Source organism: Stegostoma tigrinum, chromosome 10 (assembly GCF_030684315.1).
Source record: "Stegostoma tigrinum isolate sSteTig4 chromosome 10, sSteTig4.hap1, whole genome shotgun sequence".
Classification (NCBI taxonomy): domain Eukaryota; kingdom Metazoa; phylum Chordata; class Chondrichthyes; order Orectolobiformes; family Stegostomatidae; genus Stegostoma; species Stegostoma tigrinum.
Window position 1 is genome coordinate 40,198,161 of NC_081363.1, and position 13,187 is coordinate 40,211,347.

At 39.4% G+C, this 13,187-nt stretch overlaps 1 protein-coding gene across 19 annotated transcripts in view; it reads left to right on the forward strand.

The window, feature by feature from the left end:
• Positions 1-10,453, forward strand: part of mark3a (MAP/microtubule affinity-regulating kinase 3a) — a 189,710-nt gene extending 179,257 nt beyond the window's left edge. For 8 of the 19 annotated variants that reach the window (XM_048537578.2, XM_048537573.2, XM_048537572.2 and 5 more), the window contains 2 exons: positions 776-820; positions 8,916-10,453. In XM_048537578.2, the coding sequence (XP_048393535.1) occupies positions 776-820; positions 8,916-9,261 (391 nt within the window). In that variant the 3' untranslated portion in view covers positions 9,262-10,453. Of the gene's footprint in view, positions 1-775; positions 821-8,915 lie in introns of those variants that run through there. The other 11 variants (XM_048537579.2, XM_048537582.2, XM_059649119.1 and 8 more) reach the window with 4 other exon arrangements.
• The last annotated feature ends 2,734 nt before the right edge of the window (positions 10,454-13,187 follow it).

Consider the following 13,187-nt stretch of genomic DNA (forward strand, 5'->3'; position numbering starts at 1 on the left):
ACACAGGTACAGGAGAGGGAGGTGGTGAGTAGGAGAGACAAGGGATGCTGGCGGACGTGCAGCAAACAAGAGCATTAGGAAGAAGGGAGAGATGGCCAGCAGGATTTGTTTCTATAGAAAAGATTAGCATGTTTTGTCTATATTTCTAAATTTATATTATTTTAAACATTATTTCATTTGTAATAATAGAAACTTAAAAATGTATATTCCTTCAACTTAAAAGCAATATAATATCTTAATGCGCTTTCTTCTGACAGGAAAGATTAAGTAATACCTAAGTACAGGTTTTACATTGGTTCAAATGGGAAAATCTGATTCGTTTAGAATTTCATTTAACATTGCGTTTGGCAGAAATGGAACAAGAACATTAGGCAAGGAATTACTGTCCAAATGTTTTGGGCCAGTAGTCCCATTAATTTTGTGTTTACTTTATTCCATCTTCCCTGCAAAACACAGACATGATTACTACTTCTTCAAATCACACCAAGTAATGTTTATAGAAAACAATTCAGGAGGTTTCTGTTCTTGTAATTGGCCTCTGCTGCATTAAAGTATCATAAATAAATCACAAGATGACTACTTTTGCAGAAGATTTCATGATAGAAGTGTGATTAGATAAAATATTCTGCCAGTCGTAAGAAAATGCATGTTTTTGTCTGCGTCACGTATGTGATACTTTGGTTAGTCCTTGTGTGTAACAGATTTGTGTGTGACACAAGCTTAAGAATTTTCTTCTTTCTTTAATTCCTTGTGCTTTCGGATTGCTTTCATTGAGGGTCCCAACTGAACCTGAGAGAAACGGGAGATTTGAGGGCTCAAGGTGAGAATGCATGTATGTTTAGTAAGTTTATGTCAGTGCACCCAAATATTGCGCTGCCAAAAATGTTTGTAGTCTAATTCCTGGAAAACACAATTTAAGCAGATGATGAAGGGTCTAGGCCTGAAACGTCAGTTTTTGTGCTCCTGAGATGCTGTGTTCATCCAGCTTCACACTTTGTTAACTTATTTCAGCAGATGTTGATCTTCTTTTGATAAAGTTGAAATTTTGGCTGATATTTAATTCGTGGCAACGTGCGGTGTCGTAAGAATAACAACAGAGGTTTTCACATTGTATTACAGTTCTGCAAGTTGAAGAATAAAATCTCTTTGTAGGTTTTAAATATTTTGTCATTGTTAACCTAGGATAATTTACTTAATAAGTTTGAGTCCCTTTTAGCACTTAAGCCCAAGATTTGAATTCACTTTAGTTTGATTGGATGAAAGTCATCTTCTATCCCTTTGCTATCAGGGTCCTAAATCAAATTAGCCAATTCCAGAGGCCCCCTGGGCCAATCTATTCAAAGAGAAATCATGCTGATGGGGATGAAGTTTTAAAAACTTGTATTTAAACTGTGAAAGGGGAGCAGTATTGTACAGCTAACACATGCTATACCAGGCAATGTAAGATACCGACAAGCTGTGTCCAAGAAAGTTTCCTAAATCAAATATGTAGAGCGCCGTACTCAGGTGGATGCAACACTGGACCTCCTCTTAGGAAACAAGATCGGGCAGGTGACCAAAGGTCAGCTGGAGAGCATTTTAGGTCTAGTGACCGTAATTCTCTCAGTTTAATGCACTTAAAGAAAAGATGGAACAGGTCCACAGGTTAAGATGCTAAACTGAAGCAGGGCAATTTTGGGGGCATTAGGCAAGATCTAGCATTGATTGATTGGATGAGTTTGTTTAAAGGAAGAGGAACAACTGAAAAATGGGAGGCTTTTAAAAGTGTGATATCAAGAGTCCAGGGACTGTGTGTCCTTGTTAGGGTGAAGGGAGAAGCTGGCAGGTTTAGGGATCCCTGCTTGATGAGGGATATTGAGGCTCTGGTCAGGAAATAGAAGAAGGCAAAAATCGGGTTTAAGCTATTGGGCTCAAGTCAACCCCTAGACGACTATAAAAAGTGTAGAAGCACAATTAAGAGGGAAATCAGAACAGCAAAAAGAGAGTATGAGATGTATCTAGCAGATAAGTTTAAAGAAAATCCCAAGAGATTCTATAGCTATTTTAAGAGTAAAAGGGTGTCCTGGGAGAGGGTAAGTCCCCTTTAAGATCAGCATGGTGGTCTATGTGTCACAGAAGTTGGGGGAGGTTTTAAATGAGTATTTCTATTCAGTGTTTACTGAGGACAGAATCATGGATGCAAAGGAAATAACGAGCCTTAGATTACATTAAGATGAATAGATCCCCTGGGCCTGAACAAGTACATCCTCGGATGTTGTGGGTGCTAGGGAAGAAATTGCAGTGACCCTTGCAGATATTTTTGCTTCATCTTTAGCCACTGCTGAAGTTTGGAAATTTTGGAGGGTGGCTGTAAATCCATTGTTTAAGAAAGGAAGCAAAGACAAGCCAGGGAACCACAGGCCAGTCAGCCTGACATCAGTGGTAGGCAAGCTATTGGACAGAATACTGAGGGACAGGATCAACCAACATTTGGACAGTCAAGGTCTCATTAGGGATAGTCAGCATGGATTTGTGTGTGGGAGGTCATGTCTGACAAATCTTTTAGAGTTTTCCTCCTCCAAGAGGATAGATGAGGGTAGGACAGTGGATGTTGTCTATACGGACTTTAGTAAGACCTTTGTCAAGGTCCTGCATGGCAAGCTAGCCATGAATGTTAGGTTGCATGGGATCCAGGGAGAACTGTTAATTGGATTCAAAATTGTTTGATGGTAGAAAGTAGAGGGTGATGGTAGAAGGTTGTTTCTTGGACTACAGACCTGTAACTAGTGGTGTACCACAGGGGACCTTTGTTATTTGTTATTTACATGAATGATCCAGATGTGGATGTACAAGGCATGATTAATAAGTTTGCCATTGATACAAAATTAGGAAGTATCATTGATAGTGAGGAAGATTATCAAAAATTACAGAGAGATCTTGATCAGTTGGGGGAGTAGGCTGAGGATTGGCAAATGCAATTTAATGCAGATAAGTGTGAGGTGTTGCATTTGGAAAGCCAAACCAAGGTCGGACTTGCACAGTAAATGGTAAGGTCTTAAGGGGTTAACACAGTGTGGAGCTGGAGAAACATAGCAGGCCAGGCAGCATCAGAGGAACAGGAAAGCTGAAATTTCGAGTCGGGACCCTTCAGAAAATTTTCTGAAGAAGGATCCTGACCCGAAACATCAGCTTTCCTATTCATTCGATACTCCCTGGCCTGTTCTGCTCCTCCAGCTCCACACTGTGTTATTTCTGAATCCAGCTCTGCAGTTCTTACTATTTCTGAGGTCTTGAGGAGTATGGTGGATCAGAGGGAACTAGGAGTACCAGTACGTAGTTCACTGAAAGCAGCGTCTCAGATGGTCAGGGTAGTGAAGAACGCATTTAGCATGCTGGCCTTCGTCGGTCGAGGCATTGAATATAGGAGTTGGGACGTATAAGTCGTTGGTAAGGCCACAGTTGGAGTATTGTGTACAGTTATGGTCACCCTGTTACATTCAACGCATGGTTAAATTGGAAAGTGTGCAAAGAAGATTATGAGGATGTTGCCAGGACTAATAGGCCTGAATTACAGGGAGCGATTGGCCAGGATATTCCTTGGGCGTGTATAAAATCATGAGGAGCATAGATTGGATGAATCCATATGGTCTTTTTACCTGGGATGGGAAATTAAAAACCGGAGGGTGTAAGTTTAAAGTGAGAGACCTGAGGGGAAACTTTTTCATGCGGAGAGTGGAGTGTATGGAATGGGCTGCCAGAGAAAGTGGTTGAGGCAGGTACAATAGCACCATTTTAAAAACATTTGGATAGGTACATTGATGGGAAGGGTTTAGAAGGATATGGACCAAATGCTGGCAGTTGGAACCAGCTGAGTGGTCACCATGGTCTACGTGGAGCAGTTTTGGCCAAAGGGCCTGTTTCCATGCTGTATTACTCTGTGACTCTAATATAGGCATCCAAATATTGAAAGTCTTTCATTTTAAAATCCTTCATCCTGATGCTGATTATTTTACAATGAACTTATGCATAAGCTTTTTTTAAATCAGGAAAGAACAAGCACTCCCACAATAAATATTGTAAAGTCCTTTTACACAAAGTGAATTAAATTTTCTGTGAAAAACAAGCATGAGATGAGATAACTGCATGATAGGTGCAGCCAACACAGTAATCACGTAGACCTAAATTAGGTTATTGAAAATAATCTTTTGGTAAGTGACATAGGATTTGCCTACTGTGAACATCACGCTATCTGTTCAAATATTACAATAGGTCCTTCTGTTCAACAGATATGAGTGTTTAATTAAATAAGATCATAGAATCCCCACAGCTCATTGAGTCTGCACTGATGCCCTTCCAAGCATCCCACACAGACCCAGCCCGCCAGCATACCCCATAACCCCACATCTATCCATGGCTAATCCACCTAACCTACACCTGTCTGAGTACTGTGGACAATTTCAGCATGGCCAATCCACCTAACCTGCACATCTTTGGACTTTGGGATGAAATCAGAACACCTGACGGAAACCCCCACACACAAGGAGAGACCATGCAAACTTCATACAGTCACCTGAAGCTGGAATTGAACCTGGGTTCCTGGCATTGTGAGATGCAGTGCTAACTACTCAACCACCATGTCACTCCTAAATAGTTCAGGAAGAAATTGGAGATTGATCATTAGCTGCTTCATAGTTTGACCTAAACATAGTCATATATCCAGAATTTCATGCATACCCTAATTAGATTTCAGAAAAGCAGCAAGCAATTGTGATACCCCAGTTAGTTGTACACATGCTTGCTGTGGACTCAAAATACTGAGCTGTGTTGATCACTGCTGCTTGGGAACAATTTGTAGTACTTGTTTACCTTCCATGGGCTCAAACCTATGATTTTCATTTGTCTGATCACGAACCAGCAATCCTTCTCGAGCGATAATGAGAAGTTTGAAGTGAGGACTTGACTGGCAATAGGAGACTGGAACCAAGTTAATCTTCTCTGCACATACCTAATACTCAATACCTGAGTCAGGCTGGCCAGGCCTTGCTCCATTGCAGTGCTAGCAGGCGACTAACAAACCTAGATTTTCAACAGCATCTAGAAAAGTGGATGTGCCGTCTAGAGCACTTCACCACAGTTCCATTTAATTCTACAAACTGAAACCCTGTGTAAGGCTTGAGTAAGCTAGACGAACAATAGGAAGCCACCTGTGCCCTTCCAAAAAGGTACACAATTTTAGCTTGTTAAATTTGGAACATAGAACAGTACAGGCCCTTCGACCCATGATGTTGCTGAACTTTTACCCTAAACCTAAGGCCTGTCTAACCTCCACCGCTACGTTATACTACCATCCATATGCCTAATAGCCTCTTAAATGTCCCTAATGAGTACCACTCTCTGAGTAATGAACCTACCTCCGACGTCTCCCCGATATCTGCCTCCCTTCACTTTAAAACTATGTTCCCTTGTAAAAGCTCCCTCCACCCTAGGAAAAAGTCTCTGGCTGTCTACTCTATCTATACCTCTGATCATTTTGTACACTTCTATCAAGTCACCTCTCATCCTTCGTCGTTCTAAAGAGAAAAGCCCTAGCTCTCTCAACCTTCGTAAGACCTTGCCTCCGTTCCAGGCAACATTCTAACGCTTCCACATCTTTCCTGTAATGAGGTGACCAGAACTGGACACAACACTCCAGATGTGGCCGAACCAGACTTTTGTAAAGCTGGACCGCAACTTGATGGTTCTTGAACTCAATCCCTGTATTAATGAAAGCTCACACACTATATGCCTTCTTAACAACCCTATCCACCTGGGTGGCAGCTCTCAGGGAACTGTGAACATGAACCCCAAGATGCCTCTGCTCCTCCACACTGCCAAGAATCTTTCTGTTAACCCTGTATTCTGCTTTCAAGTTTGTCCTTCCAAAATGAATCACCTCATACTTTTCAGGGTTAAACTCCATCTGCCACTTCTCAGCCCACCTCTACATTCTATCAATGGCCCTTTGTAACCTAGAACAGCCCTCCGCACTGACCACAGCATGACCTACCTTCATATCATCTGCGAACTTGCTAATCCACCCTTCCACTCCTGCATCCAAATTATTTACAATAATCACAAATAGAAGAGGACCCAGAACATTTCCTTGTGGTACACCACTCGTAACTGAACACCATGTTGAATATTTTCCATCCACTACCACCCTTTGTCTAAGAGTCAGCCAATTCTGAATCCAATCTGCCACATTTCCCCCTGTCCCATGCCTCTTTACCTTCTGCATGGGCCTACCATGGGGAACCTTCTCAAATGCCTTACTTTAATCCATGTATACCACATCCACGCCTCCACCTTCATCCACGTTTGGTCACCTCTTCAAAGAATTCAGTAAGGTTTGTGAGGCATGATCTACCCCTCACAAATCCATGCTGACTATCACAAATCAAACTGTGCCTTTCCAGGTGATCGTAAATCCTGTCTCTCAAAGCCCTTTCCAATAATTTGCCCACCACTGACGTAAGCCTAACTGGCTTGTAATATCCGGGGTTATCTCTGTTCCCTTTTTTTTTGAACGTTTGCCTCTTCCCAATCTTCTGGCACTATACCTGCAGACAGTGAGGACGAAAAGATCACCGCCAACGGCCCTGCGATCTTGTCCCTCACATCCCATAGAATTCTTGGATAAATCCCATCAGGCCCCGGGGACTTATCTATCTTCAACTTCCTCAGAATTCCTAGCACAAGTTCTTTACTAATATCAACTTCCTCTGACTTACCTGCCTGTTTCACAACTACATCCTCTATAGCTAGGTCCCTCTCAAATGTGAATACTGAAGGAAAGTATTCATTAAGGACGTCTCCTATCTCTTTAGGCTCTGTGCACAAATTCCCTTTACAATTGTTGATCGGCCCTACACTTTCTCTGGTCATTCTCTTATTCCTCACGTGTATGTGAAAAGCCTTGGAGTTTTCCTTGATCCTATCAGCCAAGGTTTTCTCATGCCCCCTTATAGCTCTCCTAAGTCCTTTCTTCAGTTCCTTCCAGGCTAACTTGTATCCCTCTAGAGCCTTTTCCGTTCCTCTTTTCCTAAACCTTACTTAAGCCTCCTCCTTCCTCCAACCAGTCAGTCGACCTCTCTCAAGAACCATGGCTCCCTCATTCAACTGCATCTTCTCTGCCTGCTACAGACAAACATATCGAGCACATGCAGTATGCATTCTCTAAAAAATCTCCACATTTCTGTGGTGCTCTTCCTTGACAGCATCTATTTCCAGTTTATGTTACCCAGTTCTTGACTCACTGAACTGTAATTATCCTTGCCCCAGTTGTAAACTTTACCCTGCCATATGTACCTTTCCTTATCCATGACTATCGTGAAAGAAACACAGTTATGATCACTACCGCCCAAATACTCTCCTCCCAACAGGTCTAACACTTGGCCTGGTTCGTTGCCAAGCACCAAATCCAAATTGGCCTCTCCTCATGTTGGTCTATCTACATACTGTGTCAGGAATCCTTCCTGAACGCACCGGACAAAATCTGCTCCATCTAAACTATTACAACTAAAATGTTTCCAATCCATATTTGGAAAGTTGAAGTCACCCATGACTACAACCCTGTGACTTCTGCACCTTTCCAGTATCTGCCTCTCAATCCGCTCCTCTACTTCTCTACAACTATTAGGGGGTCTGTAAAAAAAAAAAATTCCCAGCAAAGTGGTTGCTCCTTTCTTGTTCCTGACCTCAACACACTTGGCTATGATACCATTCTTATGCCATTCTCATTCTTGTATCATTCTTATGATGATTGGTAAGTAGGGGGTGAATCCCTATAATGAAAATTGACATTTCTGTGACTTTCTCAGCCATTGGGTTTGGAGAAGTTATAAGGTCTTTATGGGTTTCTGTGCATATTGGATAGTTAGCTTATTAAAATATTATTTTGGAACTTAAATTGTCTTTTTTTTAAAAAAACCCTTATTTTACTGCTATTTGAATCTTACTAATGTAACTTTCGCTACATCTAACTTGCTTGTTTTTGTTTGAATAAGTTTTACCTGTGGCTCTGAACATAGTTCCAACTTACGGGTACGGTAGATTAATCAACTGAGCAACAGACTAACATCATTTTTTGCTTTTAAAACGTTTATATAAAAGGGCTAAAATGTTAATTGTTTGAAAAGATTAGTTGTTGGCAGTTAGATATTACAGGTCAATTGATGTGGAGTTGTGTTCCATTTATTTTTATACAAAATCCAAGACTTTACATTAAAATTTATATTTAACGTTGGTGATGTACTGGTGATGTAAAACCAAGACGGGCACCTGCAAATTGAAGTGTGCAGTTTGTTGCACTTTGCTACACTGCAATCCTGCAGAGACAACTACATGTCTGAGTGTTTCTACTGAATTCATTTCTTCACATTTTAATGTTAGGATATATAAACAACATTCACTTTTCCCGGAAAATCATGCCATGCTAAGTTTGATAAAATTCCCGTGTTTGCAGCAATTCATCTTGTATTTAAATTAGCGTTGCATCGTACTGGAGTTTAACATTCCAGCACATAACACTAGCAGTGTGAGTTGACTCCTGAGTTAGGCTCGTGCCATTTAGCTTTTGCATGCTCAGGTCACTTACTCCAGGGTATATTACTATTCTTACTCCAGGATATATTACTACTTTGATATTATTACCTATCTAAAATCATTTTGCAGTAAAAATGCAGCAACCCAAAGGTAACACTGTAAATTATGCTAAGTTAATAACGCATAATTAAAATTTTATTTCCATGTTAAAATAAAGTTTATGCTTATTTTAAGAGATTGCAAGCTTGTTGGCAGGTTGCATATATTTATAAACTGGAGGATTAAAAATAAAAGCAGCACTGTGTGGTTCCATGTTCTAATACTTGGCTGCTCAATTTTTTTGTTTTCTGCAGTCGCAATGTATCTGGGGATCAAAAAGACGAAATCAAAGAAGCAAAGCCCCGTTCACTCCGGTTTACCTGGAGTATGAAAACAACCAGCTCCATGGATCCTAATGACATGATGAGGGAGATCCGAAAAGTTCTTGATGCAAACAATTGTGATTACGAACAGCGTGAGCGTTTCTTGCTCTTCTGTGTCCATGGCGATGGTCATGCAGAAAACCTTGTACAATGGGAGATGGAGGTCTGCAAACTGCCAAGACTTTCACTTAATGGAGTTCGTTTTAAGCGAATATCAGGAACATCTATAGCTTTTAAAAATATCGCTTCCAAAATTGCCAATGAATTAAGGCTGTAAAATACGGCTAAGCTATAGTTTCAGGCAACTTCTTTTTCTGAACACTGGTGGAAATTTATTGAAGAAAATGTATAGGATAATGCTTACGCAATAACTACTGCAACTTCAGATCATGGTATTGTAAAACAGTGGAAATTCACAAGCTGCTGAGGGAATGGGGAAGTTGATTGAAGAATAGATTTTCTTTTTATAAAAGTGCACTACAGCAGTCAGTATCCTAATAACTGAACAGCTTGCCCCTTCATCTCAGTTACTTCACGTTTGTAATTGGCTTAGAGTCAGTTGCTTGTAAAACAAACTGAAAATGATTCATCCTGTGTAAGTATGATCCCTGTATGTACAAAAAAAATCTGTTCCAAAAAATCCTCCTCTTTAAAATGCTGTTGGATGAGAGACATGGGCTGCACCTGTGTTTTCAAACCTGTATATCTTCCACTGTTAGTACTGATTCAGGTGCTTGGCTTTTCAAAGACAATGAATTGTAAGAAACAAATAAACTCATTTTCCATCAGTTGTGTTTAATGGCCTTCAGACAATGGAGGTGTGTACCTATGAGCTAGTTGTTTCTGTAAAATATATTATAAAGCAAGAAATTCTGCTAATGGAAGAACCTTTTTCAGCTGTATTTAGGCCTGTGATGATATAAATTACCTGTGTCAAGCCAGGGGTGCTGTGATTTGGAAATGATTTAAGTACTGTAGATCACAGATGCAAAACCACACTTAGGATTTCTCTATTGTAGAAAATATCACCATCTAAGCCTGTTCCTTAATCAATTAGGACATAAAATTATATGTTTATTGTTTTGGATTCTTTACAGTAAAGCTTAGATTGGAAACAGTTTCGTTCGGTCGTACTTTATTTAGCTGTAATTATTGTTAATAAGAATACAGTCTGTCCTCCACAAGTACTAGCTAAGTAAAATTGTCTTGAGTCTGTAATTTAACAATTGGCGCTATGGGACAATATTCATTTAAGTATGCAGTTTTTGTTTTTTTTCCAAACTATCAGCACTGTCCTTTGGAATGTAAATAATGTAACTTAGGTTATGGACAGCATCATACTGTTATACAGTTTTTGTTTTTTTCATTTTTTTTAATGTTCTGTAATGAGCCAGGAGTTACAAATCAATGTAAGTTGTCAAAATTTCAGGTTCACAACTCTTCATTAAAGGAAAAGAAACGAAAATGTATTTCTGCAATGTCACATATCAATTTACTCACTGAAATATATCACGTAAGTATGCATACATATATATATAAAATGCCTATTAGCTATAAATACTTCATTCCTTATATTTTTCCATTTCGCACAGATGTTTCCATGCAAATATGTTGCTGTTTAGCCCACTAGCAGCAGTAGTACAAGTGGATTGACTTAAATCGAAACTAGTGAATTGGAAGCTCAAACCTTTTTGCTAGGTTTTTTTATTCATTTTGGAAAACTTTGCCATTCAAACACCACAAAATGAGTTCTTCTCGACATATAATGTATGAAAGCACTGTACTTTTACAAATATTGTAGTCAAGTCACCTGACATTCTTTAATTCTAAAACTATATTGCTCAGTTTTCAGCTCAGTTCTGAGAGTGGCTTATTTATTGTGGAGTTTTTCTCTGGAATTATACAATTTTTTTATATCTTTATTTTCTCAAAGCTGAAAACTGTTACAGTTAGGGGCCATTAGTCCTTCAGTTCTATGATAATTTGGAACTATACATCTGTGCTTTACATTTGCATTGTGGTGTTAGAGTAGCTGAAACACAGTCCTCCAGAATGCATAAATTTCCTTATTTATCAAGGATCATATCCATATCTCCCATACCATCCTGCAGGAAATTACCTTTACACCTGCAACCAGTACAGAACGTTATCTGGAAAGTTTAAAAAGAAACAGTTGAAGTATGAACAACTGATACAAGCTAAAGATGGTTTACAGCAAGAAAGTCCTTGCCAGCCAAAGAACTTTGTTTAAAGCATTTCTAGGGACCAATTTGAATTTTATCAATGTACTTTTAGAGACAGTCTCCTCATGAAGCTAAGTGATAGCAGCCACCAAGATTGTAAAGTGACATAGAGACCAGTAGATTGTAATTCATAACCAGAAGGAGCTGTTGTAGTATAGTTGGAACTCTTTAGACTGATGAAGGTTATCAAATGCAGGTGGATATGCATTATTAATATCATGCTGCAGAGTATAGTTTCCTTTACAGACCAAAGCGAAGCAAAAGAACTTTATGAAACCAAAACAGATCTCCAGCATATATAAAACTATGTACTCACCTCCTTCATCTTGGTATTGAATGGTCCCAGTGGCTTGCAATAAAATTTAACCTTTATTTGGCTTTGGAAATCTAAACTATTCACAAAGAGACTGGAATCATAAGAAACACCAAAACAGCTAAGGATGCTATGAATCAGAAACAGAAATTTTTGGAAAAGTTCAGTAAGTGTGGCAGCAGCTGTAGCGAGAAGTCAGTGTCAATGTTTTTGGGGAACAGTTCTGAGGAAGGGTCACTTGATCTGAAACATGATAACTCTGATTTCTCTCTACAGATGCTGCCACACCTACTGAGCTTTTCCAGCAATTTCTGTTTTTGAAATCAAAACAAGTTGGACCTGGATTTCATTTTATTGAAAACCTGGTGGACTACTATAATTTTCTAATCTAATCGCTATGGAATATGTTGTTTGAGATTGGTAGGGAGTGAAGACTCCACATTGCATTTCTCCCTCAGATTGTTTCTTATTGAGTAAGTATGGCATCATATGTTTGTTTCCAGCTTTCCACCCAGTACATACTTCTGAGTAGGCAGAACTCTGCCCAAATTATGAATGAATTTCTTCATACTAATGGAGTTATTTTCAAAATAGTATTTTAAAAATCCTTAAAGTAGTGATATTTGATTATCATTTGTACCAAGAAGGCAGATTTCTTATCCATTAGTGATAGATTAACAAAATAGGTATTAGCTGGGAACCTCCAGATTGGTGGTCAAATCTGGCTCCATCTATGGCTTTAAAATCTCAGGAATCAGCATTGTTATAGCACAGAAAGAGGCCATTCAGCCCATCACACCCATACCACCTGTTCAAACTAGTATCGTTCGCTAGGGTACTTATATTGCGATCTCCCCTTGCACATTCTTTCTAACCACATATCATCTAATGCCCTCTTGAATGCTGCAATTGAATCTGCCTCCACCACAATTCCAAATAGTGCATTCCATACCCTAACTAATTACTGTGAGAAAAGGTTTTTTTTCTCATGTCACCCTTGCTTCGTTTGCACATTGTATTGCATCAATGCCCTCTTTCTTGTTTCTTTCATGAGCGGGAAGTTTTCTCCTACTTACACTATCCAGCCAGCTCATGATTTTTGTAAACCTCAATCAGACCTCTTTTCAACCTTCATCTTTCCAGGGGGACCAGTCCCAATTTCTTCAATTTTTCCTCAACTGAGATGTCTCATTCCTGGAAGCATTCTGTTCTTCGCTTATGCACTCTCTCTAGTGCATTCACATCTGTTTAAAATGTTGCACCCCATGTGCTTTAATAATATTCATGGCATTTCATTCTGTCATTCCCTTAAGTAAATGGGATTTATCCACTGAAATATTTCAGGCACAGACGCCTTCCCAAAAATTAGACTGTTTGAAGCAATAGCAACCAAAATACATCATAAATGTAGTTAGAAAGCTTGATTGCTTGTCCAAAAACCACTGTTAGTGTCTAATTTTGTGAATATTGTCAACTTTGCCAATTTAGCTAGGCTGTTATCAATTGAAGAGATTTGATGGATTTTTCATTGTACTGCTGAGTTGAGTTAAACTGTTGCAGTCCAGGTAGGTAGACACGGGATGAACTGGGAAATCCATTCCCTACTGAAGACTCGGCTTGCAGCATTCAAGTTGAATGGTCTTGACC